This window comes from Mustelus asterias, unplaced genomic scaffold (genome assembly GCF_964213995.1).
Source record: "Mustelus asterias unplaced genomic scaffold, sMusAst1.hap1.1 HAP1_SCAFFOLD_116, whole genome shotgun sequence".
NCBI classification, from domain to species: Eukaryota; Metazoa; Chordata; class Chondrichthyes; order Carcharhiniformes; family Triakidae; genus Mustelus; species Mustelus asterias.
In genome coordinates, this window is record NW_027590156.1 from 303,077 (window position 1) to 321,054 (window position 17,978).

The window sequence follows — 17,978 nt, forward strand, 5'->3', positions numbered from 1 at the left end:
GGGCCTGCGCACTGGCACCCCATGACGTCATTGTGGAAGAGACTGATTCCTGTTGGCTGATTCAGGCAGGGCTCCATTGTGACGTCACAATGCGGAAGCTCGATTGATTCAGATTCAGACTCAAACTCCCTCCTCTGGGCAACATCTGGGAGGAAATCAATGTTTCCCCCTTTCCATTTCTTTTCTCATTCTGGGGGAAATTGGGGACTTGCAGCAACTGAAGGGAAAGAAAGTGAATCCAGGGAGGCTGCAGACTCTGGAAAGGTTGGCCCAGGTTTCTCTCTCTCTTAAAGACATTGACATCCTTTGCAGTGTTCCACAGGAACTAGAATTGTCTGATCTGAATTTCTATCTTGTTCTGACAGTGATGACTTTTGTAAATTCTTTTTACAGGATATTAGAAGGAGATGATTTGCTGATAGAAATGTCAAGATCTAACATTCACTCAATTCATGGGAGCTGAATGTCATCGGTTTGAATCTGGAAGAAGAAACGTTTATCTGCTTGAGTTGGGTGAACCATTGGTGTGAACAGAAAAGCATCGAGGCCCGTGCAACCCGAGTGACGGTGTTCCAGTGCACATATTGTGAAAACTGCAGGAGAGACAGAAAGACACTCAGATCATGGAAAAAGCATGGAAATGTGAGGACTGTGAAAAGTCATTCCGTTCCCCATCAGTGCTGGAAATTCATCGACGCAGTCACACCGGGGAGAGGCCATTCACCTGCTCCAATTGTGGGAAAGGATTCACTCGGTTATCGATCTTGCTGACACACCAGCGAGTTCACACCGGGGAGAAGCCATTCACCTGCTCTGATTGTGGGAAGGTATTCACTCAGTCATCGCACTTGCTGATACACCAGCGAGTTCACAATGGAGAGAGGCCATTCACTTGCCCCATGTGTGAGAAGGGATTCAGCGATTCATCCACACTGCAGACACACCAGAGAGTTCACACTGGGGAGAGGCCATTTATCTGCTCCATGTGTGGTAAAGGATTTGCTCAGTCATCCAACCTGTATTCACACCAGCGAGTTCACACCGGAGAGAGGCCATTTCCCTGCTGTGTGTGTGAGAAGGGATTCAGTAACTCCGCCAACCTGCTGAGACACCAGCAACTTCACACTGGGGAGGCTTCCTTCACCTGCTTTGAGTGTGGTAAAGGATTCAGTGATTCATCCAACCTATTTTCACACCAGCGAACTCACACTGGGGAGAGGCCATTCACCTGCTTTCTGTGTGGAAAGGGATTTAGTCAGGCATCCAGTCTGCAGACACACCAGCGAGTCCACACCGGGGAGAGGCCGTTCACCTGCTCAGTGTGTGGCAAGGGATTCAGTGATTCGTCCAACTTTATTTCACACCAGCGAGTTCACACTGGGGAGAGGCCATTTAACTGCTTTGTGTGTCAGAAGGGATTCAATCGATTATCTAACCTGCTGACGCACCAGCGACTTCACACTGGGGAGAGGCTGTTTGCCTGCAATGAATGTGGAAAGGGATTCACACGATCATCCCACCTGCTGAGACACCAGCGAATTCACAAACGATTACAAGCATTGGATTCTGCTGTTATTGCTGCTATTAATCACACCCAGAACTGAACCACGTTCATTCTGACAGTAGGTGAAGTGGGAGGGTCGGACGGTTTCTTTCTGCTGGACTGGCCGGTCTCATGACTTTGCTTCCAGTGGGCTGATGTTCTTTGAGCCTGGGAGAGCACATTTCCACTGAAATGATCCACAAAAGCTGATGAAAGATATTTATTTTATTCTGGATAGTAAATAGTGTTTTTCCTAACGCTACAGGTAGATCTAAAATAAATACATTTGTCTCTGTTCCATTGAGTCTACAGCACAGGGCCAGGCCAGTTGGCTCAATTGGTCTGTGTCAGTATTTATGCTCCACATGAGCCTCCCCCTCGTCATCTCCCCCCATCAGCATATCCTTCTATTCCTTTCTCCCTCAGGTATGTATCCAGCTTCCCCTTCAATGTATTCATGCTGTTCACCTCAACCACTCGCTGTAATAGTGAGTTCTACAGTCTCACCACTCGCTGGTAAAGAGGTTTCACATTAAATCCCTATTAGATTATTGAATCTCTGAAAATGCACACAGCATTTATAACAAAAAGGATGAATTGTCAGGGCGGATAGAGATAAATGTGTGTGTCCTGATAGACATTACAGAGACTTAGTTGAAAGGTGACCTAGGCTGGGATCTAAATATTGAAGGGTATTTGACATAATGGAATGGCAGGAAGCTAGGAAAAGGTGATAGGATCTCTCCCATTAATTAACGATGACATTAGTTCAGTACAGAGCTACCACCTTAGCCTGAAAGATCAGGATGAAGGATCGGTTTGGGTCAAGATAAGAAATGGTAAAGGTGTGAGGTCTCTTGTGGGAGTATTTAATGGGCCCCTTACCTATGTTACACTGAACTGATTTTTTTATTTTGAACATGACACTATAATAGTATATTTATTTACTAGTGTGACAAACAGGCTTACATTAACACTGCAATGAAGTTACTGTGAAAGTCCTTTAGTTGCCACAACCCAGCGCCTGTTTGGGGAGACTGAGGGAGAATTTAGCATGGCCAATGTGCCTTACCAGCACGTCCTTTGGACTATGGGAGGAAACCGGAGCACCTGGATGAAACCCACGCAGACACGGGGAGAACATGCAGACTCTGCACAGACAGTCACCCAAGCCGGGAACTGGCCATGGGTCCCTGGTGCCGTGAGGCAGCAGTGCTAACCACTGTGCCACCGTGCCGCACTAAGATACTATATTGCACTGCCCATAAATAAAATAAACACCTGATCAAAAAGGACTAGGAAAAAGTATAAACTTATAAATCTCAACTCCTTTTCACAAATACAGATCAAATACTTCATCATTCCCATTTCCCAGTCACATAATTTTCTAATTATTGTGATTATTCAAATAGTATTTCTATTAAACTCATAGATAATACCATTATTTAATTCCATGACTTTATATAAACTAACATTTGAAGCTTATACATTGTTTTAAAGCTGTATTTACACATATTTTCAAATCTTCACCCAAAGCATTCCAAAGATTCATCCACAAACTGAAATATACACAGACTTCAAAGTTGTACAAACATAACATTTTTTAAACTTGTTTTTTTCTATTTAATTCATGATCATCATCCCTTAAAGTCAACAGTTTCTTTGCAAATTTTCAGGCAAAGATTCATTTTTTGCTTCATCCAAAATCATTGCAGTTTTCAGTTCAACTGACTTCCTAAACTTTAAAACCTGGACATTTTATAAACAATTTGTTGCTAAGTTCTTGAAAATTCACTTTATTACTATTCATTTGGCTTTTTTCTGTAACATGTAGATCGGATTAATAAAGTTAAAGTTTGATGTTTATTTATTAGTGTCACAAGTAGACTTACATTAACACTGAAATGAAGTTAATGAAAATCCCCCAGTCACCACACTCCGGCACCTGTTCAGCTACACTGAGGGAGAATTTAGCATGGCCAATGCACCTAACCAGCACGTCTTTCGGACAGTAGGAGGAAACCGGAGCACCCGGAGGAAATCCACGCAGGCGCAGGGAGAACGTGCTGACTCCACACAGTGACCCAAGCCAGGAATCAAACCTGGGTCCCTGGCACTGAGAGGCAGCACTGCTAACCACAGTGCCGCCATGTCGCCCAAATATTCATGCTTTATAACGTTTCCCCAAACCTCTGAAGAATCATTTCAAATGAACAATACAAAATATGCAATGACTGCAGATCCAATATGGGCGGCACGGTAGCACAGTGGTTAGCACTGCTGCTTCACAGCTCCAGGGTCCCGGGTTCGATTCCCGGCTCGGGTCACTGTCTGTGTGGAGTTTGCACATTCTCCTCGTGTCTGCGTGGGTTTCCTCCCGGTGCTCCGGTTTCCTCCCACAGTCCAAAGATGTGCGGGTTAGGTTGATTGGCCATGCTAAAAATTGCCCCTTAGGGTCCTGAGATGTGTAGGTTTGAGGGATTAGCGGGTAAATATGTAGGGATATGGGGGTAGGGTCTGGGTGGAATTGTGGTCGGTGCAGACTCGATGGGCCGAATGGCCTCCTTCTGCACTGTAGGGCTTCCATGATAAATTTAGTTTTACTCAGAATTTCAATACTCTTTGATTATTTTGTTTTAATATATTGTATATGTGGTTCCCAACAAAATATATGGTCTAGGAGAACACCCAGAACTATATTTCCATATTGGGGAGGCGATGGTGTAGTGGCAGTGTCACAGGACGAGTGGCCCAGAGACTCAGGGTAATGCTCTGGGGACCCAGGTTCGAATCCTATTGTGGCAACTGGTGAAATATAAATTAGATGAAAATCTGGGATTAAATGTCTAATGATGATTAGAAATTATTGTCGATTGTCATAAATGCCCATCTGGTTTATTGATGTCCTTTAGGGAAGCAAATCTGCCAACCTTATCTGGTCTGACCAACATGTAACTCCAGATCCACAGCAACATGGTTACCTTTAATTGCCCTCTCAGTTCAAGGACAATTAGGAATGGGCAATAAATGCTGTCCCAGTGACACCCACATCCCATGAATAAATAAATGTTGACATTGTCTGTGGGGAGAGAATAGAGCCAACGTTTCGAGTCTAGATGACCCTTCATCAGAGGGGTCTGACCCCTCTTCTATTTTTGTAAATGTTGACATTGTTTATTATATTAACCAAGGGATTTACTTCACCAAATAACATAAACTTCGTTCCACTCAGAGTCGGTCACAATTCATTTTTGACAAACAATATTTTTATTTTCTCCAATTCAGCACTAACAATTTCAATAAGCTCTTGAAGATCCCACCCAGAATAAAACATATTGGCATCATCTGCAAACAAAACTAATTGTAATAACTTTGATACATTCCAAATGTCATTAATATATAAAATAAACAATTTAAGGCCCAAAACAGATCCCTGTGAAACTCCACACAGAATATTCACAAAATCTGATTCACATCATCGACTGTTACAAATTGTTGAGATTTTCCAAATAACTTCTGAGCCACTTATTCACTACTCCCCTAATCCCTTGTTTCCAGTGTTTTAAGTAATATTCCACGGTCAATTGTATCAAAATCTGTGTAAGATCAGTAAAAACCTCTATTGTAAATTGTCTTTTTGTCCACAGCATTCGTCATTTTCTCCACAAATTCCATCAGTGATAGTGAGATAGACCGACTTGGTCTGACTATTACACAGTGAGTTACATTGAGCAATGGAATTATCAGACCATTTAGCAAATGACTTCTCTTTTCTCTGCAAAATGAGAAAAGTGAACACACTCTCCTGAAATTAGTATAATCATGTAGTATAATATGCCCGGCTAGCTCAGTCGGTAGAACGTGAGACTCTTAATCTCAGGGTCGTGGGTTCGAGCCCCACGTTGGGAGTTGTTGTTTGGGGCAGCAGGGTAGCACAGTGGTTAGCACTGCTGCTTCACAGCTCCAGGGACCTGGGTTCGATTCCCGGCTTGCGTCACTGTCTGTGTGGAGTTTGCACATTCTCCTCGTGTCTGCATGGGTTTCCTCCCACAGTCCAAAGATGTGCGGGTTAGGTTTATTGGCCATGCTAAAATTGCCCCTTAGTGTCCTGAGATGCGTAGGTTAGAGGGATTAGTGGGTAAATGTGTAGGGATATGGGGGTAGGGCCTGGGTGGGATTGTGGTCGGTGCAGACTCGATGGGCCGAATGGCCTCTTTCTGCACTGTAGGGTTTCTTCTATGTTTACCACCAGCTTTAAACCATGGAGTAACTTAGTATATTTTCATTTTACAGGGAAATAGCCCAGTTTGAAAAGACCGGTTGCAAATATGTCAATGGTTTTACTCCACAATCAATAACCTGCTTAATGATTGACATCTCAGTATTGTCTGAATTGGTAGATTTTTTATTCTTATGATATTTCACAATATCAATGACCTCCTTTCCATCAACACCTCTAAAACGTGAGATGGGATGAAGAGGTGGATCACTTTCTCTTGGAACTTTTATCATTGTCCATGAACTCTGTTAAAAAGAAATCCACATTTGAAAGCCCAGCCATTATATGAAATATCAGCACTATAACAGGAGGAGATAAGAAAGACAGATACATTGATCTTTTCATCAACACATCTGAGAGTTAAGAATGTGTGACATGATTTTGGGATACCGGAGTGAGTGTACAGATGTGATTTGTTACATGTGAAAAATAGCAAGCCTAAATTCATGGTGAGATGGAGTGAAGAGCGGGTCCCAAACACACACAGCTACTTGAGACACAGCAGGAGATGAAATGGTGAATGTGGCCAGGGCATTGAGACAACATTGTGACATCATCAAGGCATTGACACACACTCCAGAGAGAAACTGAGTTCAAAACAATCAGGATCCAATTAAACACACTGCACATGGACACAAAGTGAGTGAAAGTTAAAGTAAAATGGATAATATTATAGATTGGGACAATTAAGGGCTTGGAAGAAATAATACTGAATAAGAACTGTCCACAATTTGGACAGGGGTAAAGAGAGAGCTGGAGAATCTTTTACATCCATGCTTGATCTGTTGCTTGAAGCATCTGTCCTTATGTACAAGTAACCTAGAACTCACGGTGCTCCTTCAGTGGTAGGAAAGATCGATTAGATGTTACCCCAGGCGGGGCCAGAACAGAACTGGAAAATAACAGAGTGAAATTGAGTGAGGGATCAGAGAGAGAGTTCTCCCCCCTCAAGGTGTGGACTATAAGAATCCTGGGGGACCCCCTACTTTGGGTTTTCTTGCTAATTAGTGAACATTAGGTTAAATTCTGTGACTGGCTGTGCATTGATTTTGAATTTGATTGTTACACTTCTCCTGTTTTTATTCCTGTTGTGATTACACTCTGGGTAAGGATGGTTGACAGGTGACAGGATGGGAAATTGTGGTTTGGGTCATTAACCAAATGTTTTATTGATCTGAAAGGTGTAAAAGGGGCCAAACTTCAACAGAAATCCAGCAGAGCTGAGAACAGACGACTTGCTGTGTGGGAGCAGGGAGATAAACAGCTCCCAGAGGACAGAGAAAACAGGAGTGCCTTGAATCCTGGATGACACCTGGGTGTCAAGGCCACCATGTTTTCACTGCTTGGCATGGGAATGCTGACTCCCTGTACCAGGGACGGAGCGTGGGAAGACAATTGTTTGAGAGTTTGACGTGGCTTGTGCGGGTACAGATGGTTCAATGACACGTTTTGTAATTGGTCCGTTCAAATGTTAGCCGGGCAATGATTGGGTAAAATCAGTCTCCATAGTCTTTGTGATGTAAAAAAGTATAAGAAGGGATTCCCCGAGCACAGAGATTTGTCGAGGTTTTACATATTGCATTGACTGGTGCCATGGCATCTGGTGCAGAGCAGGGAGCATTTCCGTGGAGATGCTGCTTCTACCCAGAGTGTAATGGTAATGCTGCTGCACTTTGATACGACTGCTCAGACATTAGCCTGTGTCAGCTCTTATTGATCCTGAATAAAATCTAACCACTGTCACCAATAAGGGTTATCACTGGGAATCATTTCAGAGTTTGGGAAAAGGGGAGAAAGGGTTAATTGACTCCCTGAACCCCATTTTCTAACATCGCTGTGTCAAAAATAAAATCCCATCTCCCCCTCTGGCTCCTTTGCCAATTACCTTAGAGGGACTCACTTTCTGTTAAAGAGCCTGCCAACCCCTCTCACCCGCTTTCCCTAAAGTGCATCAATCTCATCAGGAAATGTCCAGAACAATCAAATATTTTTACTGATAAAAGTTTATTAATGAAACAGAACATGGTTAAAACAAACAGAAAATGACTTGAGGATCAAAGACAACCAGAGTAAAGGGATGTTCACAATGTTCTGGACACAAATCGTGTTTCTTCAGCTCCTCTGTCCCCTGTTCCTGTGACACCCCGCTTTGGACACAGGGACACTGAACCCTGGGGGGTCACCATCAGCCCTGGTCACCTCCTCCGGTGCCCTGATTGGTTGGAGGCCCATTTCCCAGTCAGTTCTCCAGCACCTTCCTGTCTCTCTATTAGTGCGACGCCCAGGGCAGTTTCCCAACTGGGGCGCAGGCCCCATTATTCTCAGCTAAATGCTGCCCTCAGCTCCGTCGCCTGGCTGTCATTGACACGAGCAATAGAGAGACAAAAAGGTACCCCAGGCTCAAATGGGAAGTTGAAACTTGTGGCTCTAAACCAACACTTCAACATTTGTCAGTCAAATCCATGTTATTTACACTGGGGGTTTTTATGATGAGATTAATTGAAGTGTTCGGCTGGTCAGCAAACTCGAGAAGCACTGATTCCAGATTGTTCAATACTTCTGCCTTGAATCACAAAAGCTTCTCACTTTATCCCCTTCCTGAACTGAATTCCATCATCCTGAGCAGCTGTGGGTGTCACCTCTCTGTGTAAACTCCTGCCCCTTTTTATAAGGCTCTCTCATTCCTTATTGTGGGTCAATTCTTCAATGGTTGAGGATCGCTCTATGATGCAGTGAGTGTTTATCCGGTCAATCAATGTTTCTGATGTCAGTCACAACGTCCATCGTTACTTTTCACCTGTTTCTTACTCTGTGTTTTATAAAAATAAAGTTTTAAAATTTTTACAGAATGGTCAGCTGTAAGGTTTCTGTAGTTGGTGATGAGGTCATCCAAAGGTCAAAGCCTCTCTCTTTTCTCCTTCCCGTTTAACGAAGGGGTTGTGTGGAATATTCCATTCAGGGGGAGGTGGTGGGAATGTCGCTGGCCGAGTAATGCAGAGAACCAGCAAAGGATCTGGGGACAGGCAGCTGGTGGGATTTGAATTCAGTGAATCAATCTGGAATTATATAAAGTTAGTGTCAGAAACGGTGACCATGAAACTTTCATAGATTGTTGTAAAAACCTGTCCAGTTCACCCTATTAATGCTCCCTATTAGGGAAGTAAATCTGCCATCCTTACCCGGTCTGGCCTACATGTGAATCCAGACCCACACAGCGATGTGGGTGACTCTTAACTGTCCCTCTGAAATGGCTGAGCAAGTCACTCCGTTCAGGGGCAATTAGGAGCTGAGCAACGTGTGCTGGGGCTTTGCCAGCAGTGTCCACATCCCAGGAAAGAATAAAGAATATTCCACGGAAAGTGATGGGTGATTTGAAATGAATTGAAAGGAGGTCAGGAGGTGCTCGTATCGTCCAGAGCTGCTTTTCAATGGATCCTCCTGTTTAAAATAAAAACACATCAGTGTGCCCCTTTCCCAGACACACTGACCTTGGAATATCACAATGCCGTTTTTAAACATTCCTTTGTTAAAGAATCAGTCATTTAGAATTGTGAAACAGACAGAAATTAAATGTTCCGTTTTTCCTGGGATCCTCCTGTGCCTGGCACTGGTGTCCTGAACAAGGTTATTAACATTCTCTGGGTTAAAGGTTCCTCCTGGTTCTTGCTCTCTGTTGTGTCCTTTGTCACAGTCGGTACCAGGACATTTCTATTGAAAGGTTGTTAAGAAATTCCAGTGAATTCCAGTCCCTTGTGTAACGTTCCATTTGGTGTGCGTCAGATTCAGAGATGTCCACGTGTGTGTGAAAAGGGTTCTGGGTAAGGGTTTTAACCCTTCTTTCCCCGTTAGTAACAATGAGCCCTTTATTCAATTCTGAAGTCTAAAGTCCTCATTAGATATCAATTCTACCTGTTATCTACATTTCACCAACCAGTCTATATTTTCATCACAGGACTGCAGTGGGAGCACCGTCAACATCTTACTAACTTGATTGATTTTATCGAGGAGGTGACGAAGGTGATCGATGAGGGTAGAGCAGTGGATGTTGTGAACATGGAATTTAGTAAGGCTTTCGACAAGGTCCCTCATGGTCGGCTCATCCAGAAGATTAAGATGCATGGGATTCACGGTGACTTGGCCACTTGGATTCAGAATTGACTTGCCCATAGAAGTCAGGGAGTAGTGGTGGAGGGTGTTTTTCTGACTGGAGGTCCATGACGAGTGGTGTTCTGCAGGGATCTGTACTGGGACCTGGGCTATTTGTGATATATATAAATGACTTGGATGAAAACGTGGCTGGGTGGGTTAGCAAGCTGGCAGATGTCACAAAACTAGATGGAGTTGTAGATAGTGTAGAAGGTTGTCAGAGGATACAGTGGGATGTAGATCAGCTGCAGATATGAGCGGAGAAATGGCAGATGAATTTTAATCCGGGCAAGTGTGAGGTGCTGCACTTTGGGAGATCAAATATTAAGGATAAGTATACAGTTAATGTACAGAGGGATCTTGGGGTTCAAGTCCATAGCTTCCTGAAATTAGCCACACAAATATTTAGTCGGTAAAGAAGGCATATGGCATGCTTGCCTTTATTGAGTACAAGAGTCAGCATGCCATGTTGCAGCTTTATAAAACTTTGTTTGGGCCACACTTAGAATATTGCGTTCAATTCTGGTCGCCACATTACAGAAAGGATGCAGAGGCTTTGATGAGGGTGCAGAAGAGGTTTCCCAGGATGCTGCCTGGATTGGAGGGTGTGAGCGACTGACAAATGAGGGTTGTTTTCTCGATAGCGGTGGAGGATGAGGGGAGACCTGATAGCAGTCTATAAAATGAGAGACATAGAATCTTTTCCCCAGAGTTGATATGTCTAATACCAGGGAGCATGCACTTAAGGTGAGACGGGGAAAGTTCAAAGGAGATGTGAGAGGTAAGGTTTTTTACACAGAGAGTGGTAGGTGTCTGGAATGCGCTGCTAGGAGTGGTGGTGGAGGCAGATACGATAGGGGCATTTAAGGGGGTTTTAAATAAGCACATGAATATGCAAGGGATAGAGGAATATGGACCAAGGGCAGGCAGAAAGGAATAGTTCAATTTGGCATCATGTTCAACACAACAGGCTGTTCTCTGGTAAGGATGTAAATGGAAAGTGGGAGGCCTTCAAAGGAGAAATTTTGAGAGTGCAGAGTTTATATGTTCCTGTCAGGATTAAAGGCAAAGTAAATAGGAATAAGGAACCTTGGTTCTCGAGGGAGATTGTAACACTGATTAAGAGGAAGAGAGAGTTGAATGAAATGTACAGGCAGCAGAGGAACAGATTAGATGCTTGAGGAGTATAAAAAGTGCAAGAAGCTACTTAAGAGGGAAATCAGGAGGGCTAAAAGAAGACTTGAGGTTGCTTTGGCAGACAGAGTGAAGGAAAATCCAAAGAGCTTCTATAGGTATGTTAGGAGCAAAAGGATAGTGAGGGATAAAATTGGTCGTCTTGAAGATCAGAGTGGTCGGCTATGTATGGAACCGAAAGAAATGGGGGAGATATTAAATGGGTTTTCTGCATCCGTATTTACTAAGGAAACGGGCATGGAGTCTACGGAAATAGGGCAAACAGGTAGGGAGGTCATGGAAACTTTACAGATTAAAGGGGAGGAGGTGCTTGCTGTCTTGAGGCAAATCAGAGTGGATAAATCCCCAGGACCGGACAGGGTATTCCCACAGACCCTGAGGGAAGCTAGTGTTGAACTTGCAGAGGCCCTGGCAGACATATTTAAAATGTCAGTATTCACGGGGGAGGTGCCGGATGATTGGAGGGTGGCTCATGTGGTTCTGTTGTTTAAAAAAGGTTCCAAAAGAAATCTGGGAAATTATAGGCCAGTAAGTTTGACGTCGGTGGTGGGCAAGTTATTGGAAGGTGTGATAAGGGATAGGATCTACAAATATTTGGATAGACAGGGACTTATTAGGGAGAGTCAACATGGCTTTGTGCGTGGTAGGTCATGTTTAACCAATCTATTAGAGTTTTTCGAGGAGGTTACCAGGAAAGTGGATGAAGGGAAGGCAGTGGATGTTGTTTACCTGGATTTCAGCAAGGCCTTTGACAAGGTCCCTCATGGGAGGTTAGTTAGGAAGGTTCAGTCGCTAGGTATATATGGGGAGGTAGTAAATTGGATTAGACACTGGCTCAATGGAAGAAGCCAGAGAGTGGTTGTGGAGGATTGCTTCTCTGAGTGGAGGCCTGTGACTAGTGGTGTGCCGCAGGGATCGGTGTTGGGTCCATTGTTGTTTGTCATCTATATCAATGATCTGGATGATAATGTGGTAAATTGGATCAGCAAATTTGGAGGTGTAGTGGACAGTGAGGAAGGTTTTCAAAGCTTGCAGAGGGATTTGGACCAACTAGAAAAATGGGCTGAAAAATGGCAAATGGAATTTAACGCAGACAAGTGTGAGATATTGCACTTTGGAAGGACAAACCAAAGAAGAACGTACAGGGTAAATGGTAGGACTCTGAAGAGTGCAGTTGAACAGAGGGATCTGGGAATACAGGTACAGAATTCCCTCAAAGTGACGTCACAGGTGGATAGGGTCATAAAGAGTGCCTTTGGTACATTGGCCTTTATAAATCGGAATATTGAGTAGAAAAGTTGGAGTGTTATGGTAAGGTTATATAAGGCATTGGTGAGGCCGAATTTAGAGTATTGTGTACAGTTTTGGTCACCTCGTTACAGGAAGGATGTAAATAAGGTTGAAAGAGTGCAGAGAAGGTTCACAAGGATGTTGCCGGGACTTGAGAAGCTGAGTTACAGAGAGAGATTGAATAGGTTGGGACTTTATTCCCTGGAGCGTAGAAGATTGAGGGGAGATTTGATAGAGGTGTATAAGATTTTGATGGGTATAGATAGAGTGAATGCAAGCAGACTTTTTCCACTGAGGCGAGGGGAGAAAAAAACCAGATGGCATGGGTTAAGGGTGAAAGGAGAAAAGTTTAAAGGGAATATTAGGGGGGGCTTCTTCACGCAGAGAGTGGTGGGAGTGTGGAATGAGCTGCCGGATAAAGTGGTAAATGCGGGGTCACTTTTAACATTTAAGAAAAACTTGGACGGGTTCATGGATGAGAGGGGTGTGGAGGGATATGGTCCAAGTGCAGGTCAGTGGGACTAGGCATAAAATGGTTCGGCACAGACAAGAAGGGCCAAAAGGCCTGTTTCTGAGCTGTAATTTTCTATGGTTCTATGGTTCTGCAACATGGTGGGCTGAAGGGTCTGTTCCTGTGCTGTACTGTTCTACGTTCTATTTGTGATCTCCATTGAGAAAAAGGATTTAGAGGCACTGGAGAAGGGGCAAGAAAGATTCACAAGAATAATCCCAGAACTGTAATCACTTGTGAACTCACTGGTGTTTCACCAAGTTTGCTGACTGAGTGAATCCCTTCCCAGTCAGAGCAGGTGACCAGCCTCTGCCCGGTGTGAACTCACTGGTGGGACATTAGTTCCCGAGAGCTTTTGAAGCCACGCCCACATTTAAAGGGTCTCTCCTGGGTGTGATGATGTTGTGTCTGGGCAGGCTGGATAACCGAGTAAATCCTTTCGCACACACCGAGCAGGTGAATGGTTTCTCCCCGGTGTGAACTCACTGGTGTTTCAGCAGTGTTGATGATATTCTAAACCTCCTTGAACAGTGAGAGCAGCTGAACGGCCTCTCCCCGGTGTGAATGTGCTCGGGGATCATCAGTTCCTGAGAGCTTCTGAAGCCGGCCTCTCGGGCAGAGCATTTAAAGGGGCTCTCCTTGGAGTGAGTGGCTTTGTGTCTCAGCAGGCTGGATGAATGAGTGAATTGCTTCCCACACACAGAGCAGGGGAATGGTCTCTCCCCGGTGTGAACACGCTGGTGTATCCGCAGGTTGGATGATGCTTTAAATCTCTTTGTGCAGTGAGAGCAGCTGAACGGTCTCTCCTCAGTGTGAATGCGCTGGTGGGACACCAGGTCCTGAGAGCTTTTGAATCCGCTCCCACAGTCAGAGCATTTAAACGGTCTCTCATTGGTGTGAGTGAGATTGTGTTTCAGCAGGCTGGATAACTGAGTGAATCCCTTCCCACACACAGAGCAGGTGAATGGCCTTTCCCCAGTGTGAACTCGCTGGTGTATCCACAGGTTGGATGATGTTCTAAACCTCTTTGAGCAGTGAGAGCAGCTGAACGGTCTCTCCTCAGTGTGAATGCGCTGGTGGGACACCAGTTCTCCAGAGCTTTTGAATCCGCTCCCACAGTCAGAGCATTTAAAGGGTCTCTCATTGGTATGAGTGACTCGGTGTGTCTTCAGGGTGGATGACTGAGTGAATCCCTTCCCACACACAGAGCAGGTGAACGGTCTCTCCCCGGTGTGAACTCGCTGGTGTATCCGCAGGTTGGATGAAGTTCTAAATTTCTTTGTGCAGTGAGAGCAGCTGAACGGTCTCTCCTCAGTGTGAATGCGCTGGTGGGACACCAGTTCCCCAGAGCGTTTGAAACCACTCCCACAGTCAGAGCATTTAAATGGTCTCTCATTGGTGTGAGTGAGATTGTGTTTCTGCAGGCTGGATAACTGACTGAATCCCTTCCCACACACAGAGCAGGTGAATGGCCTCTCCCCAGTGGGAACTCCCTGGTGTGTTTGTAAATGGGATAACTGACTGAATCCCTTCCCACACACAGAGCAGGTGAATGGCCTCTCCCCAGTGTGACTGCGTTGATGAATTTCCAGAAGGGATGGGAACATGAATCTCTTCCCACAGTCACTACATTTCCACGGTTTCTCCATGGTGCGGGTGTCCTTGTGACTCTCCAGGTTAAAAAATCAGTTAAATCTCACACAGAACACGGGTACAGTCTCTCCCCGCTGTGAATGCTGCGATGTATTTTCAGGCTGTGTAACTGGTTAAAGCTCTTTCCACACTCAGTGCACTGGAACACTCTCACTCGGGTGTGTGTATCTCAGTGCATTTCTCGTCACAGCGATGTTTACAATCTTTTGAAGCCAAGAGGCCAAACAAACATTTCTCCTGCTAGCTTCAAAGGCCGATGATATTCAGGTCTCAAGAAGTCGAGTCACTCTGTCAGATCTAGATGTGATGTTGGAGATTTCTGTCTGATTTCTCCTTGTCTAATATCCTGTGAGTCAATTTAGAAAAAAAAAAAAATCGCAATTCAGAATATGATCGAAATTCAAATCTACATTTCTAGTTTCTATGGAGCATTCATTAAAGACACAGTCATGGAGCATTAAACTTGCCGAGCAGGGCCTCCCGTATCAGCACACAGGCAGCTGCTTTGTGAGACTGCCAGCAGTACAGACAAGTCAGAGATAAGGGTGTCCTCAGAAGTGGGATTCATTGTGAAAGCTCAGGGACGGTTGATAAGATGCAGCAATTCTATGATTCTAATGAACATTCTTTCCTCTCTCATTCCCCAAAAGCCATGAATCTCCATCCCACACACTCTCCCTCCATTCTCACTCTGCTGTATCTAATATTCACCCTCCCAATTCTCCTGAAGGTGCTGATTGAGGCTGATTGACAGATCCATGCTCACTGCTTCCTGTCCAGCACAGAAATCAGAACAAATAGGAGCTGCAGTCAGCATTCGGCCCATCGAGTCTGCTCTACCATTCATTCAGATTATTGGTTGATCTACCTCTGCATTATTTTCCCCACACTGTCCCCCATATCCATCGATATCTTCAATATCCAGAAACCTATCAATCCCTCTCTTGAAAATTCTTGATGACTGAGGCTCTGTAGTCCTCTGGGGTAGAGAATCCAAAACATCACCACGTCCTTGAGTGAAGAAATCCTTCCTCATCTGAGTTTTCTCTCCATTTTCCAGCCTGGTCCCAATAATTATTGACTCCCTTGTCATTCAAAAACTGTCTAACATCCTTGAATATATTCAATCCCTCCACTGGTCCCTATGGAAGAGAAATCTGGATACTAACAATTCTCTGAGGGAAGAGATTGTTGGAAATATATAATATAGCTGCAGTCCAAAATTACACAGTCAGATATAATACGTGTATTTTGTTACAGAGCTATAAATAATATATCTAATCTGTACCATATAACAACAGGGGAGCTGAAAGCCTCGTGGTATTATCGCTAGACTATTAATCCAGAAATTTAGCTGATGTTCTGGGGACCCAGGTTCGAATCCTGCCACGGCAGATGGTGGAATTTGAATTTAAAAACAAAATATAGAATTAAGAATCTACTGATGACCATGAAACCATTGTCGATTGACCAAAAAAACCCATCTGGTTCATTAACGCGCTTTAGGAAGGAAATCTGCCGTCCTTACCCAGTCTGGCCTACATGTGACTCCAGAGCCACAGCAATGTGGTTGACTCTCAACCAGCTTCTGAAATGGCCCAGCGAGCCATTCAGTTCAAGGGCAATTAGGGATGGGCAATAAATGCTGGCCCAGCCGGCAATGCCCGTGTCCCAAGGATGAATAAAATAAAACATCAGACACGTCTCTGTCCGATATTAGTTTACTGTCCCCTTTAATATATTTCAGAAATTAGATGGGCACATGAACGAAATAAACTTGAGGGGAAAGGGAATATAGAAGGGGAATGGGACTGACTGGATTGTTCGACAGAGAGTCGGCATGGATTTGAACAAAGAACAAAGGACAATACAGCACAGGAACAGGCCCTTCGGCCCTCCAAGCCCGTGCCGCTCCCTGGTCCAAACTAGACCATTCTTTTGTATCCCTCCATTCCCACTCCGTTCATGTGGCTATCTAGATAAGTCTTAAACGTTCCCAGTGTGTCCGCCTCCACCACCTTGCCTGGCAGCGCATTCCAGGCCCCCACCACCCTCTGTGTAAAATATGTCCTTCTGATATCTGTGTTAAACCTCCCCCCCTTCACCTTGAACCTATGACCCCTCGTGAACGTCACCACCGACCTGGGGAAAAGCTTCCCACCGTTCACCCTATCTATGCCTTTCATAATCTTATACACCTCTATCAAGTCTCCCCTCATCCTCCATCTTTCCAGGGAGAACAACCCCAGTTTACCCAATCTCTCCTCATAACTAAGCCCCTCCATACCAGGCAACATCCTGGTAAACCTCCTCTGTACTCTCTCCAAAGCCTCCACGTCCTTCTGGTAGTGTGGCGACCAGAACTGGACGCAGTATTCCCAATGCGGCCAAACCTACGTTCTATACATCTGCAACATCAGACCCCAACTTTTTTACTCTATGCCCCGTCCTATAAAGGCAAGCATGCCAAATGCCTTCTTCACAGCCTTCTCCACCTGTGACGTCACCTTCAAGGATCTGTGGACTTGCACACCCAGGTCCCTCTGCGTATCTACACCCTTTATGGTTCTGCCATTTATCGTATAGCTCCTCCCTACATTATTTCTACCAAAATGCATCACTTCGCATTCATCAGGATTGAACTCCATCTGCCATTTCTTTGCCCAAATTTCCAGCCTATCTATATCCTTCTGTAGCTTCTGACAATGCTCCTCACTATCTGCAAGTCCTGCCAATTTTGTGTTGTCCGCAAACTTACTGATTCAGATTGAGTTACTGAATGGACTCCTGCGCTGTAATGACTCGATGAGTGGAAATATATAACATAGCTTCAGTGCTACATTACAAGATGAGAAATAATAATAAATGTACTTTGTTACAGAACCATAAATAATATGCCAAATCTACAATGTAACAACACCAGGCATATCTCTGTCCTATATTAATTTATTGTTCTCTTAACCACTGTGCTACCGGGCGGCACGGTAGCACAGTGGTTAGCACTGGTGCTTCACAGCTCCAGGGACCTGGGTTCGATTCCCGGCTTGGGTCACTGTCTGTGTGGAGTTTGCACATTCTCCTCGTGTCTGCGTGGGTTTCCCCCGGTTTCCTCCCACAGTCCAAAGATGTGCGGGTTAGGTTGATTGGCCAGGTTAAAAATTGCCCCTTAGAGTCCTGAGATGTGTAGGTTAGAGGGATTAGCGGGTAAAATATGTGGGGGTAGGGCCTGGGTGGGATTGTGGTCGGTGCAGACTCGATGGACCGAATGGCCTCCTTCTGCACTGTAGGGTTTCTATGACTAAATGTCAGCCATCTCCTGGGGAAACCAGCCCTTTAATTGTGAACATTCGGAAAGAGACCAT

At 44.7% G+C, this 17,978-nt stretch overlaps 1 protein-coding gene and 1 non-coding gene across 2 annotated transcripts in view; both read left to right on the forward strand.

Moving 5' to 3' along the window:
- The window catches only part of LOC144484582 (uncharacterized), a 102,325-nt gene that overhangs the window by 11,801 nt on the left and 72,546 nt on the right, over positions 1-17,978 (forward strand). Inside the window, exon 3 of the mRNA XM_078203064.1 lies at positions 648-967. Coding sequence (XP_078059190.1) covers positions 648-967 — 320 coding nt within the window. The remainder of the gene's footprint in view (positions 1-647; positions 968-17,978) is intronic.
- On the forward strand, positions 5,380-5,452 carry trnak-cuu (transfer RNA lysine (anticodon CUU)). Its single transcript has one exon. It is a non-coding gene; the product is annotated as a tRNA-Lys (tRNA).